General features: G+C 42.4%; 1 protein-coding gene across 2 annotated transcripts in view; it reads left to right on the top strand.

Moving 5' to 3' along the window:
* POLN (DNA polymerase nu) overlaps window positions 1-14,147 on the top strand; it is a 172,843-nt gene that overhangs the window by 12,736 nt on the left and 145,960 nt on the right. Inside the window, exons 3-4 of one of the 2 annotated variants that reach the window (XM_033856528.2) lie at window positions 1,652-1,796; window positions 14,027-14,106. In XM_033856528.2, the coding sequence (XP_033712419.1) occupies window positions 1,658-1,796; window positions 14,027-14,106 (219 nt within the window). In that variant the 5' untranslated portion in view covers window positions 1,652-1,657. Of the gene's footprint in view, window positions 1-364; window positions 1,797-14,026; window positions 14,107-14,147 lie in introns of those variants that run through there. The other variant, XM_073804755.1, reaches the window with a different exon arrangement.

The following is a 14,147-nucleotide window of genomic DNA, read 5'->3' as shown; positions in this document are numbered from 1 at the left end:
TTTGCTTGGTGGCACTTAGTCCTGGTAACTTTTAAGTTACAGGGAAAAAGCATTATTATATAATGCAGATATTTTTTACAGAGTTAATTGTATCGCTCTTTTTTTTTTTTTAGAGGTAGAAATTTCTGCTGTTAAATATTTTAAAAATTTGTAGGACTTTGAATCAGCATTGTTAAAGCTGTAGACCTTAATAAATGGAATAGTTAAGTCCCCTCATATTTGTCTATGAAGTAAAATTCTGCCACTCAAACTGTATTCACCCATAATTCCCTGCTGTAGACTTCGAGACTTAAATTTTAATGTTCCTGCTTGTACCACAAAGAATGTCAAGTCTCCATTGGCCATTGCTCATTTTAGCGGTTGGGTCCTAGGGATTCAACATATCTTCAGGACAGATCTCAGCAGTGCTTTGACTTCAGTCTGACTTACATATAATGAATGTCTTTCAAAATGAAATTTCAAAATTCCATGGAAGTGGTTGCTCAGATGATGTATATCACTATTTTAATCAATTTCTTAAGAGTGAAAATACCTAAGTGTTGGATTCTATTGGTTGGGATACAAGTGTAGTATTTGGACAATTAGAAATTATTTTAAGAGTTGAGGTAAAATAATTTGAAGTAGCTTATTTATCAGTTATTACATCAAATGATTCTTGAGTGCCTAGTTTATATGTGACCTCTGTTACATACTAAGTAAGCTTTATGGAGAAAAGAGAAGATTTAGACACTACTTTCAAGAAATATTACTGCTCCAAAAATGTATTACCTGCTTGTAATGTGGAATGCCTGTCTAAAGACTTCACATTTTAGGTGATGTTTATGGAGTTTTTTAGCTATAACTATCAGAAAATGGGTATGCTTAGATGACATATGGGCCTTGACAATTTTGAATTTGCTAATTATTGTATTTGTACATTTTTCAAATTTTGTATTTGTTAAGTAGATCTTAATATGCTTGAAAAATTTGTAGCAATAAGTTTTGCCTAAGATTTTGTTATTAACTCCTCACAGGTGACCTTTGTTTGTTCCTGTATTTCCCTCTGCCCTACCTTGGAATTGAGAATTTACTTGAAATTTTTCTCCTCTCCAGTAATGTGGGAAAATGTCACCTGGTTTTCTGGTTCATGAAACAACAAATTCTGTTTAGATTAGTGCCAAATACATTAGATGTATTACCAGCTACTCGATGATTTGTACTGTCCCTTCTAGACCTTCACCTGCTCAGCCCAGGGGACCAGTACAGCCCAGCAGTGCAAGTGAAAGGATGTTAGGTTATGTGTCTGTCATAATAACCCAAGTCAGTTAAAAATAATTTTTATGTTACTAGATCTGTATGTTTGAAGATTATAATAGCCGTTTGTTTCAAACCTCAGGAAGTAGGAAATATTTGAGTAGATTGCTTGCTTCAAGATTGGAGATACATTCTTTACTTTGTTGTCTATTTACCATAATACCCAGTTGAGCCTCTAAATGTTTCACTTTCTTCTTACGATCTTATCTGTATTATGGGGACAATTAATACCTATTTCCTGTAGTGGTGAATATAGTAATTTTTATGAATGTCTCTATGTAAAAATTTTTACATGACTTGTTTCTTATTTTGAAGTCTCAAAATTAATATATGGGTATTATGTTTATCTTACGTTTAGGATTTTATGAAAATGGAAGGTTACGAGGCATTTGTAGGCTTTGACCTCTGTAAGATACCACTCTCCAGTGTTGCTCAGAAGATTATGTCTGCTATGCATTCAGGTGATTTAGTGGAGTCTAAGAATTGGACAGAGAGTGAAAAGAGTGAGTAATTTTTATGAACCTTCATATTTTTTGTTACCTTGAGTCTTAATTATTCTTAAGACTAAGTTTGGAAAATCATTGACCTTAAAAATGAAAGAGTTATTTTACCAGCAAAAGTGGGTTTACTCGAGAATAGCAGAGAATTGCAATTTGGGACAAGCATGCTATACAAAGGCCAAAGGCAAGTCTAACAAAGGAGAGGAACATTATTTTATAGAGAAAAAGGTGGATGTTGGCAGGGGTTGTTTTGAATCAAAGTCTATTGGAGAAAAGTGAGAGTTCAAAGTGCTGGTGGTTTCCGGCGGAGTTGCTCGGGAAGTGGATTTCTTGTAGGAGATGCCCTGTACGTCTTTTCCTGTGGGGACCTGTAATTGATGATTCTTTCCTGTTGATTCTTCCTCCTGCTGACTTTGAGTGGTACTGCATGAGAGCTCCCCCTTCTGGTCTGCCAACTCCATTTTAGTGAGCCGCCTTATTAATTTTCACAAAACGAAATGTAGCAGAGTTTTTCTATAGAACTTTTTATTGTGTAGGGAAGTTCCTGCCTACAAACAGTCCAGCTTCCCCTTGTTTTACTCTCATTCAGTGATGACTGAGCTTCTGCTCACTAAATTTTATATTCTCTTAGCCCTTACTGCTTTGAAAATGTGACACTCTCTTCGTTGTTTCAGGCATTTCTGCCAAACATTCCCTTAGAATCTGGATCAGCTGTTTAAGTAACTTCAAAAGAGATGGGCTCTTTCATAGTGCCCATTTCTAAACCCTTAGCTCTCAGGTCATTGAACCTGTATTTGCTTATTTGTGGTAGACCAGAGAAATGTTCTTGACAGTATGTGTATTATACCGCCGTAGAAATGTATAAACTGTTACGTGACAGATCAGTGGATCTGTGTACATATGTTTATGACATGATATAATAGTAAAAGCAGTGACATAATGCTCACAAGTGTGACTGAAATGGTTGGAATACCAGGTGTGGTTTTTTTTGTTGTTGTTGTTTTTTTTTTTACTAGCAAAGCAGTTTTTATTTTAAATTGTAAGTCTGGACCGATAATTTGTTTTTCTCTTCTACAGAGTAGGTTATAAGTGAGTGAGATACAATTAATTATATTGAGATGAAATAATTGAGAAGTATTAACACATAGTGCAAAAGCTGTTATAAATGCAGTTTGTCGATTAAGATACAGTAACGCTTAACGTTTCAGTCTATTCGTATTCAGACATCTGTTGCCCTTGTTATGGAAGTCAATAATGAAGAGTAAGAATTTTGGGGTATGGACTACATACCTAGCAATTGATAGTGTTTTAGGGGGAATGTTGGTGCTGGGGGAAGTAGTAAAGAAAGTTAACATCAAACAACAAAGAGCCGGGACTTCCCTAGTGGCACAGTGGTGAAGAATCCGCCTGCCAATACGGGGAACATGGGTTCGATCCCTGGTCTGGGTAGATCCCACATGCCGCAGAGCAACTAAGCCCATGTTCCACAACTGCTGAGCACACGTGCCACAACTGCTGAAGCCCACGTGCCTAGAGCTTGTGCTTTGCAACAAGAGAAGCCACTGCAATGAGAAGCCCGCGCACCGCAACGAAGAGTAGCCCCTGCTCGCCACAACTAGAGAAAGCCCGCGTGCAGCAACGAAGACCCAACACAGCCAAAAATAAGTAAATAAATTAATTAATTAAAAAAAAATCAAAGAGCCTTCTCCTTTATTCTGTATACTTGCTTTCCAAAATAAAAGAGCAGTGTGCACTTGACAGAGTTCAAAATATACTTACCTTCAAAAACTGATAAAATAGGGGCTTCCCTGGTGGCGCAGTGGTTGAGAGTCCGCCTGCCGATGCAGGGTACACGGGGTCGTGCCCCGGTCCGGGAAGATCCCACATGCCGCGGAGCGGCTAGGCCCGTGAGCCATGGCCGCTGAGCCTGCGCGTCCGGAGCCTGTGCTCCGCAACGGGAGAGGCCACAACAGTGAGAGGCCCGCATACCGCAAAAAAAAAAACAAAAAAAAACCTGATAAAATAATAAAATGCCTCTTGAAGCAGTAATGTGAGTCTCTGTTGAGAAAAATTAATGGCAGTCAGCCCCTGTCATGAGCTGTCTTGTCATGCTCTTAAAATACCCTGTTAAAATCCTAGTTTTCGTAAATTTATTGAGAAGATAAGGTATTTTCTGTCAAGTGTTCTTGGATTTGGAAAAAGAGTGGAATTTTCACAAAGATTATATTTGTCCTGTGTCACACTCTTACTGTGAACTTAGTTAAAACAACACACATTTGTTACCTCATAGTTGCTGTGGGTCAGGAGCCTGGGCACAGCTTAGCTGGGTCCTCTGCAGGGCTGCAGTGCAGGTGCCAGTCAGGGCTGGGGTCTCACCTGCGGCTCGAAATGGGAAGCATTTGCTTGTAAACTCACACGGTTGTGGGCAGAGTTCAGCCCCTTGTAGGCTCTTGGACTGAGGGTCTCAGTTCTTGGTGATGGTTGGCTAGAAGCCACCCTCAGTTCGTTTCCACGTGATTCTCTCCATAAGCAGCTTTACGTTATTGCAGCTTTTTCAAAGCCGGCAAGAGAGTGTCCCCGGCAAGACTGACGTTACATTCCTATGTAAGGTAATCACATTCTGTCACCGTTGCTGTATACTTTTGGTTAGAAGTAAGTCCCACCCACACTCAAGGGGTTACACAAGGGCATGAATACTAGAAGGCAGGGGACGTGGGACCACCTTAGAGTCTGTCTGCCACACGGTCCCACCAGTTTTATTCTTATTTCATATAAATTTGAGTTAAAGTTGGATTGCTCGTGGGTTGTTGGTGAATGAATGATGCTGAACCTGAATTGATTCCCGGACTCTTGTCACATGCTGAGCTGTTACGTCAAATCCTTCTCTCTTACAAATAAAATCGTAAATCAGCATTTCATTTCTAAAAGCCCGTTTCATACCAGATAAATAGCGAAATTGAACTCAGAAATCAATGGAAATAAACGACAAATATTTGCTTTTACAAAAATGTATTAAGTAAAACCAAACAATGTTATATGTCATTTTGGGATATAATTTTCTGATCTGCTAGACTGACTGAGGTATACACACCCAGTAAGAATTGAACAGTGTGTATCTTCTTGCAGCAAGATTGGTCTTTATTTAAAAACCCTTTGCTGTGAAAAAAAGATGCAAAAACTTAAAATATAGCTTAATGAATTAATATAAAGAGGACATCATGTAACTACCTCATGCATTGCCAGTATCTCAAAATTTCCTTCTCTTCCTGCTCAAAGGTAACCGTTATGCTGACTTTTATGGCAGCCACTTCCCACTTCCTAATCATATGAGGGAGTATTACATTGCTCCAAAGGCCTTTCTGGCAGAGATTACTTGTCCGCCACACCGGAGTCCATCCATCCTCCTCGGAGGCATGCCAGCAGGTGACGTGGCTGAGTGTCCTTGCAGCCAGGTGTGGCCAAGTGGCAGGTTCCTGTCAGCAGGGTGTGCTGTTGCCAGGGCAGTCCTGAAGACACCTGACTTGCTTCCCAGCTGGCCTTTTTCCTTCCATCCAGTTGGAATCTGGAACGACTCCTTTCCAACCTGCAAATGATAACAGTGTCCTAGAGGACTGTGGACCAACGTGCTGGAGGGACCCCGGGTCCAGAGTGACTTCATGAAACAGCTGCTCCACCAGCTGAGACCACTCACCTCAGAACAAGAGAGAAATAAACTTCTGTGGTTTAAACCATTGTATGGGTGGGTCTTTTGTGACTGTGGCTTAGCTTTTTACCTTAACTCTTACACCTTTAAACTAGATTCAGAATTGGGTTCGTCTGACTTGAATTTACATTGCCTTTTTTTTTTTTTTTTTTTTTTTTTTTTTGCGGTACGCGGGCCTCTCACTGTTGTGGCCTCTCCCGTTGCAGAGCACAGGCTCCGGACTCGCAGGCTCAGCGGCCATGGCTCACGGGCCCAGCTGCTCCGCGTCATGTGGGATCTTCCCGGACCGGGGCACGAACCCGTGTCCCCTGCATCGGCAGGCGGACTCTCAACCACCGTGCCACCAGGGAAGCCCTACATTGTCATTTTAGTGTTTAGTAATGCCACTGAAAGTCTTTGGGAAATACTAGGGGAGGAAGATTTTTCAGGGTGATTTCAAGGTTGTCAGCTGGTCTGGTGCTATGTATAACATGCATTTGATTAAGCACATGTTTATTAGACTACATCTCTGTATTTTCCCTAAGTATCTATAGAAATCAAATAACGTTTTCTAGTACACATTTATCCAAAATTGTTTTTAACTTAATAGAACTTAGGGGTGAATATGGTTTTTTTCTAGTAAGATAAGAATAGTTTTATAGACATTACATATTTTTCTTTAAAAGGCCATTTTATTTAATTAATTTATTTAGTTTTTGGCTGCGTTGGGTCTTTGTTGCCGCACGTGGACTTTCTCTAGTTCTGGCGAGCAGGGGCTTCTCTTGTTGTGGAGCATGGGCTCTAGGCACATGGGCTTCAGTAGTTGTGGCATGTGGGCTCAGTAGTTGTGGCCCGTGGGCTCTAGAGTGCAGGCTCAGTAGTTGTGGCGCACGGGCTTAGTTGCTCCACAGCATGTGAGATCTTCCCAGACCAGGGCTCAAACCCGTGTCCCCTGCATTGGCAGGCGGATTCTTAACCACTGCGCCACCAGGGAAGCCCAGGCATTACAAATTAATACAGGTGTAAGGCTCCTCAAGGTAAATATTTGTCAAAATCCAATTCATTAATGTGAAGTGTGTCTTTAGTCCCACCATGTAGTGGAAATCTTTGCAATTTCAAGGACAGATAACATAAAGCTAAATGACAAAGTAGATTTATTTTTATTATATTCATTCTGGTCAAGAATAATGTGGATAAATGTTTTTATTTCTATCAAATAAACATAAAATCCTTATGTCCAGTCACTTAGCAAACCCTGCCAGGTGTTGGATTCCAATTCCCACTGCTCTAATTCAAGCCTTCATTCCTTCTCACTTGAAAATTTGCAGAAGTTTCCTAATTGCTGTTTGCCGTCAATTTATTGCCACTTTGCTCCTGCCTTTGCACTGTCGCTGGGATTAGCTCAGCTCTTGTCCTTGCTCTCTGCAGAATTTATCTGTAGAAACATCCCCATGTGTTCCTACAGTGCAGCCTGGCCCTTGCCTGCCCTTTAAGTCTTAATGTCCCATCACTTTCCTTCTCTTTATGCCCCATTCAGATTTTTTTTAATTAATTAATTTAACAGCATGTCCTTTTTGGTTATCTATTTTAAATACAGCAGTGTGTACATGTCAATCCCAAACTCCCAAACTATTTTTCCCCCCACCACCCTTCCCCCCTGGTACCCAAGGCAATCTACAGACTCAGTGCAATCCCTGTCAAATTGCCAATGGCATTTTTCACAGAACTAGATAAAAAAATCTTAACATTTGTATGGAGACACAAAAGACCCTGAATAGCCAAAGCAATCTTGAGAAAGAAAAACTCAGCTGGAGGAATCAGGCTCCCTGACTTCGGACTATGCTACAGAGCTACAATCATCAAAACAGTATGGTACTGGCACAAACACAGAAATATAGATGAAAGGAACAGGATAGAAGGCCCAGAAATAAACCCATGTGCCTGTGGTCAATTAATCTATGACAGAGGAGGCAAGACTATACAATGGAGGAAAGATAGTCTCTTCAGTAGATGGTGCTGGGAAAACTGGACAGCTACATGTAAAAGGATGGAACTAGAATATTCTTTAACACCATACACAAAAATAAACTCAAAGTGGAATAAAGACCTAAATGTAAGACTAGATACTATAAAACTTAAAGGAAAACATAGGCAGGGCACTCTGACATAAACTATGGCAATATCTTTTCTGATCCTTCTCCCAGAGTAATGGAAATAAAAATAAAAATAAACAAATGGGACCTAATTAAACTCAGGAGCTTTTGCACAGCAAAGGAAGCCACAAACAAAACAAAAAGACAACCCACAGAATGGGAGAAAATGTTTGCAAATGATGCGACCAATAAGGGATTAGTTCCCGTTCAGATTTGACTCTTAACTTCCAAACACGCGTCGTTTCCTGACTTCATCCTCTGCCTACCTTTTCTTTCTCTCCTTCGTACATGACTCTGAGTGGTGAAATCGTAGCATTTTACAAATTTCTGCTCAAATGATACTTCATTACCAGAATGCCTTATTGGAAGTAAACTGCATTTGATTCATTGGCAACTCAGTTTAGAGAATTGCCTGTGATGTAGTTTTGGGTTATTTGCATAATGCTTTAACTCTTGGTATGTTTTGAGCTTTTTGAAGGCAGGCAAAGGTGGTCTCATCTTTGATGCTGCCACAGGTGGGTTGATCTGTGAATTCAGCTCTTACCGATTTCTAAGAGCTTCATACAGACATGTAAAACATATATGAAGGACTTTACTATTTCATTATTTATGTTGTATTTTCCTCAACATTTTGGGGGGTCTTTTTGTGTACTACTTCAGAAAAAGTTTTTTTCTTTTTAAACAGAAAAATAAAGTCCATAATCCCACATTAAAAAAAAATTTGGGGTGGGGGACTTCTCTGGTGGCGCAGTGGTTAAGAATCCACCTGCCAATGCAGGGGACATGGGTTCAAACCCTGGTCTGGGAAGATCCCACATGCCGCACAGCAACTAAACCCGTGTGCTGCAACTACTGAGCCTGCGCTCTAGAGCCCGCGAGCCACAACTACTGAGCCCGTGTGCCACAACTACTGAAGCCCGCATGCCTGGAGCCTGTGCTCCACAACAGGAGAAGCCACCACAGTGAGAAGCCCGTGCACTGCAACAAAGAGTAGCCCCCACTCGCTGCAACTAGAGAAAGCCCACACGCAGCAATGGAGATCCAAAGCAGCCAAAAATAAATAAATTTATTTTTAAAAAAATTTATTTATTTATTTTTTGCATATTCACACACACACACACAGTGAAAGGGTTTATATGTACATTGTTTTCTTAGTTCAGGCTTTTTCTTTGTTGAAACATCTCCCCTTATTGCTTCCCTGTGTTAACAACTTAGCGTATGCCTTCTATGTTTTTGTTCTCATGATAGTAATTATAGCTTGTGTGTGTGTGGCTATGTTGTGCCACCCAGACCTCCGCCTCCTTGGATGGGATTGGCTGAGGGCTTTGTTGCAACTGTATCACATTTGAGCTTCCACTCCCTCAGTCCTTCTGCTCCCCAAGAGCGTCCCCAAGTAGACGTTTGCAGGAAAAGCTCAGTCTGGTCCCCAGGGAACTTGATCTAGGCAGTGGGTGCCAGTAGTGGTCTGAGAAAGCAGACATGGCATTTTGGAATTTGGTCACCCTTAGGTGGGCTGGCACTGATGACTTCATCACAAGTTGTAGGTGAAATACGGATGGCAGCGGTGCAGTTAAAGCTTTTACTGGGGGTGGCTGGTCTGGCATACCAGTGCAAGCAGCTGTGCAAGCTGCTGGCAGTGCTATGTATTTGAAGAGAATAGGACCATGGAAGAGAATGGCATTGCTGGCTGTGGCTGGGTCCTTCGGAAAAAGACAAAGGCCAAGCGTGGTTAATTAGCAATTAAAGGGTAAACGATAGCCAGAGGGCTCACCTGCTAGCCTGTGAAGAGACCACCTGCAGTCACAGCCCCCCCCCCCGCCCCCCCCCCCCCCCCCCCCCCCCCCCCCCCCGCCCCAGCCTAGTATGGCTGGTAGAGCTCCAGAGGACGTTGGATGCTCAGCCCTGGCGGGTGTTCTACCTCAAGGTCAGGGCCTTGACCAGGAAGAGGGACCTGACCCTGAGATGCAGGATGGGGACGTCTCGATTGGTGCATTCAAGTTTGAATCCCAGGTACCTCTGGGACCTGCAGAAGTAGCTACTCCTCTCCGTTAAAGGCCAGCCCCCTTCTCTCTACCCGCCAGTCCCCCAGCTTAAAGACAGTGCAAGAGGGTTCTATCTTGAGAAATAACACATCCTCCCTCAGGAAATGCCACCTCCTCTTTTGGCCATTAAGTCACTACATAACCTGGCCAAGAGGTACCAGGGCCTGTTACGGGAGTGGATGAGACGGGCTGGTCAGGGAACAGAAACCCTATAGTCATTGGAACAGGGAAAGTTTAAAGCATTATTAACTAGTAATGGGATTAGCTGACAAGAAGTAAAGAAAACTGAGGATTACAATAATAGCAGACGCAGGGAGCATCTCCCTGCGGCAGTGTCGAAGGAAGGAACAAAACTGGAATGACCTGGCCAGGTGACGTCCACCAGCCTCTGTCATCTATTGTCCCTGTATGGGCAACTTGGGCTCTTTACTGGAGTGACCATGGGGCTGGGGCAGAGGCTATGCGTGTGCCCAACAGCATGGCGCTCCCACTCACCAGGGCCGATCTCGCCGTTGCCTCTGTTGAATTTCCAATGACACACTGAACTCTGGGTCCCCAATAGTACTGAACTTTGAGAACAGTCACTTGGGGGCTAGTTGGCAATACTGGACCCCTTGTGCCCCCAAGGTGCCGTTATTCGTCTTGACTCGAATCCACACGTATTCCAGGCACGGGTTTGCCTTTCCCATACGCAGGGCCTCAGTGAGCTCCGTAATACAAGGCTCACAGAGCCTTTGACCCACTGACGCAGAATCCTGCATAGCATCGCCCTGGATATAGGGACCCACTTTACAGCAAAGGAGCTGCAGTGGGCACATGATCGTGGAACCCACAGGTTCCGTCACAGCCACACACCCAGAAATGCCAGCCCAACAGACTGGTAGAGTGGTGGGTAGCAGGCTGAGCTCAGGTGACCTCCAGGCTGCAGTATACACTGTACATCAGTGACCATTGCAGGATGCAGTGTCCCCAGTATAGATAATTAAGGGCTCTGGTAGCCAAAAGGTGGCAGTGGGAGTGGCCCTGCTTACCATCACTCCCAATGCCCCTCCCAATAAATTTGTGTTTCTCTCTCCAGATACCTCTGGGTTCTGCAGGTTTAGTCTTGACTCCCTAGGGGAAACCCACCAGGGACAAAGGAAGAGTACTGTTTGATTTCAAGCTATAGCTGCTGCACAGTCGTTCAAGTTCTGTACTCCAGTAGACTGGCAAGCAAGTGAGGTACTCTCCATCCTGCTAGGGGTGACCTCCTGTTCACCAGAGGTCAGGGCTGCCATTACATAATGGGGCAGGAAAGCATCTACGTGGCACCCAAGTGATGTGATTGGCCACCTCTCGGTCCTCTGACCAAATTTGCTGGTAAATGCAGTGGCCGTGGCCTGAGAAGGGCATGGTGACCAGGGACTTACACCCCTCAGGGATGAGGGTTTGGGTCACGATCAGGCAAGCTACCTAGACCAGCAGAGGTGCCAAGCCAGGGTGAGGGGAACCTCAGAATGGGTAGGAGAGGGAGGTGAATAGCATTTGCAGCTTTGAGACCAGCTGCAGGACAAGGGCAGGCAGTTCACCCCATTAACCTTCCTTTTAAGTTCCCTCAGGAAGAGGCCCAGCAGAGTCCCGAAGGAGCTGCTCCCAGAACATATCTGAGCTGCGCAGTGTAGTGAACCGTAGGCAGGACTGTAGTGAACACTGTGGGTGCTCCGAGCCCCCCATTCATCACCCCAGCTGCTGCTCACCACGCAGCCCCTCCCGATGGTTGCCTCAGCTGCAAAGAGCTTCTTTGCCCAAGGGCACACCATTTTCCCAGGAGCAGCCGGGTAATGACTGGTGGGTGCTGGGGAATAAAGGCTCAGCTCCCTTGACCCTGTGGGGGACAACTATACAGGACCATGCCAGGTCCAGAGCAGGCCTTTGTAGCGGCCGCATCTTGGACCAGTCCTCCCTCCTTCACTCCCCTACAGACGTTGATCCTGAGAGCGCTACCCCAAAACCTTTCTGAATGCAAGCCTTCGTCTCAGGGTCAGCCTCCCAGGGACCAGACCTGTGCCAGTGTATGGGTATAACATACTCATGTACATAAATGGGGAGATTTGGTTATTGTTTTAGAAAACGGGATCATATTTTCACAGATCTCTGCATCTTCAAGTCAACTAATACAGCTCATTCTTTTCAATGGCTCTGTGCTTCATGGTGTGGATGTTACATAATTTATTCATCGACTGCCCTCATGATTGGTATCTCCTTTGTTTTCAGTCCTTTGCCGTAAAGCAATACTGTCATAAACATTTTGCTTTAAACCTATTTACTGTTGCACATATTTCTGTGAAACAGATAGCCAGGAGTGAGGTGGTTTGGTTAGATGATTTATATATTTATATCTCTTTGTTTTTATTGAGGTTACAACACACACACACAGAGCACAACTATCCTAAGATTATAGTTCAAAATTTCACAAACTGAACACCCGTATAACCTTCACCCAGATCAAGAAACAGAACATTGGTAGCATCTCAGAGGCCCATCTTTCCTCCCTTTGGGTTCGTTCTTTTCTTCCCAACTCCTGAGAGTGATGTGCGTATCTTTAATTTTAATAAGTGTTGACACTGTGCTTTCCAAAAAGATCCTAACCATTCACATTTTTACCAGCAATGAGTGAGACTACCTCTTCTCCTCCATCTCCAATTATATTTAATTTGTGTTTCCCTGAATACTAGTGAGTTTGAGTATTACATAATGTTTGTTTGCTTTTTGGATTTGCTATTTTGTGTGTTGCCTCTCCCTGTCTTTTGCTCACTTTTCCATTGAATTGTTTCTTTTTTGATCAGTGTAACTTGTATAATAAAAATATTAACCCTTTGTCTTTTTTGTCCCAGTTTTCCCAATGTATTATTTTCTTTCAGAAGTGGTGCTAGTTGTACTATCCCTATTCATTAATCTATCCTTCTCTACTGCATTAAAATACCATCTTCGTTGTATATTAAATTCTCATAAGTCCTGGGGTCAGTTTCTGGATTGTCTACTCTGTTTTAGAGATCTTTTTGTCTATTCCTATTCAAATACCTTGTGGATTTGATTGCAGTGCCTTTATAGTATGTTCTGATAATACGGCAAAGCAAGTCTTCTTTTATTTTTTTAAAAAAACTTACCTTTCTGGGTCCTGCCTGGTGGTCCAGTGGCTAAGACTCCACATTCCCAATGCAGGGGTCACAGGTTCGATCCCTGGTCAGGGAACTAAGATCCCGCATGCTGCACGGTGCAGCCAAAAAAACCCCTTACCTTTATTCTCTATTTTCAGACATTTAATATTTCATATGTACTTTGAAATTATTATTTTTTTCAATTAAAAGAACCCTGTAGGGTCTCTGATGAGAATTACATTAATTAAAAAAATATATATATATATATATATATTTATTTGGCTGTGCCGGGTCTTAGTTGTGGCACACGGGATCTTCATTGCTGCGTGCAGGATCTTTTAGTTGTGGTATGCGGGGTCTTTAGTTGAGACACGCGAACTCTTAGTTGCGGCATGTGGGGTTTAGTTCCCTGACCAGGGATCGAACCCAGGCCCCCTGCATTGGGAGTGTGGAGTCTTAGCCACTGGACCACCAGGCAAGTCCCTGCATTAAATTTATATTTAGGAGAATTAAATATTTTGTTCATATCTCAGTGCTATGTATTTGCATTTGTATAGATCAAGCTTTATGCCATTTTATAAGATTTTAAGTTTCCATCATTGAGTGCCTTGTGCTTTTTTTGTTAAATTAATCCTGAGTATAACTTTCCTCTATTGTAAGTGAAAGATTTCCCCCATTTGCATTTCATCGTTGTTATCGTTGCTATAGAGAGAACGTACATCCCAGAGGTTACGAGCCAAAACTTGAGTCATGTTGCCTGGGGTTGAACCCAGGTTCCATCACTTCCTGTCCAGCCCAAACTTATTAAAATTAAAACAAAATCTAAATGAGAAGTTTGTATTAATGATATTTTACTGAAGTTGTAATTGTTCCATTACAATATTATTCAGTCTAAGAATTTCTTCACCTTTAATACTTACAAGCTTTCTGTAAAATGGTGAACTTGGGTTTTCAGAATCAAGTATTCAAATGCAAATACCAAGTACTACTTTTTAATAAACACTGCATGATTACATAGATCTGTCTCCAGTTGATTTGAAGATACTTTGCATAAATGTTTATTACAATGGTAGTATGCATTTCGGTTGTTAATTTTACTACATTGTTTTAATTAAGTAAATAATGAGTAAATGATTATAGAGGCTATTTTCAATGTTTAGCTAATTATATGATTTTAATTTCTTTATTCCCTCATGCTTCCTTTCTGTGTCTTTTAAAGCTGCAGAAGTGGTGGACAAATCTAGTGTTAGGTATTCAGTACTACCTGAAGATGGGAAGAATCAGTCACTGGAAACAAAGGTGAAACCTTGCAAGTATGACTAATTCCAAACAGATAACTT

Source organism: Tursiops truncatus, chromosome 5 (genome assembly GCF_011762595.2).
Source record: "Tursiops truncatus isolate mTurTru1 chromosome 5, mTurTru1.mat.Y, whole genome shotgun sequence".
NCBI lineage: Eukaryota > Metazoa > Chordata > Mammalia > Artiodactyla > Delphinidae > Tursiops > Tursiops truncatus.
Note: the sequence above shows the minus strand (reverse complement) of the source record. Positions and strands in the feature narration are given on the sequence as shown.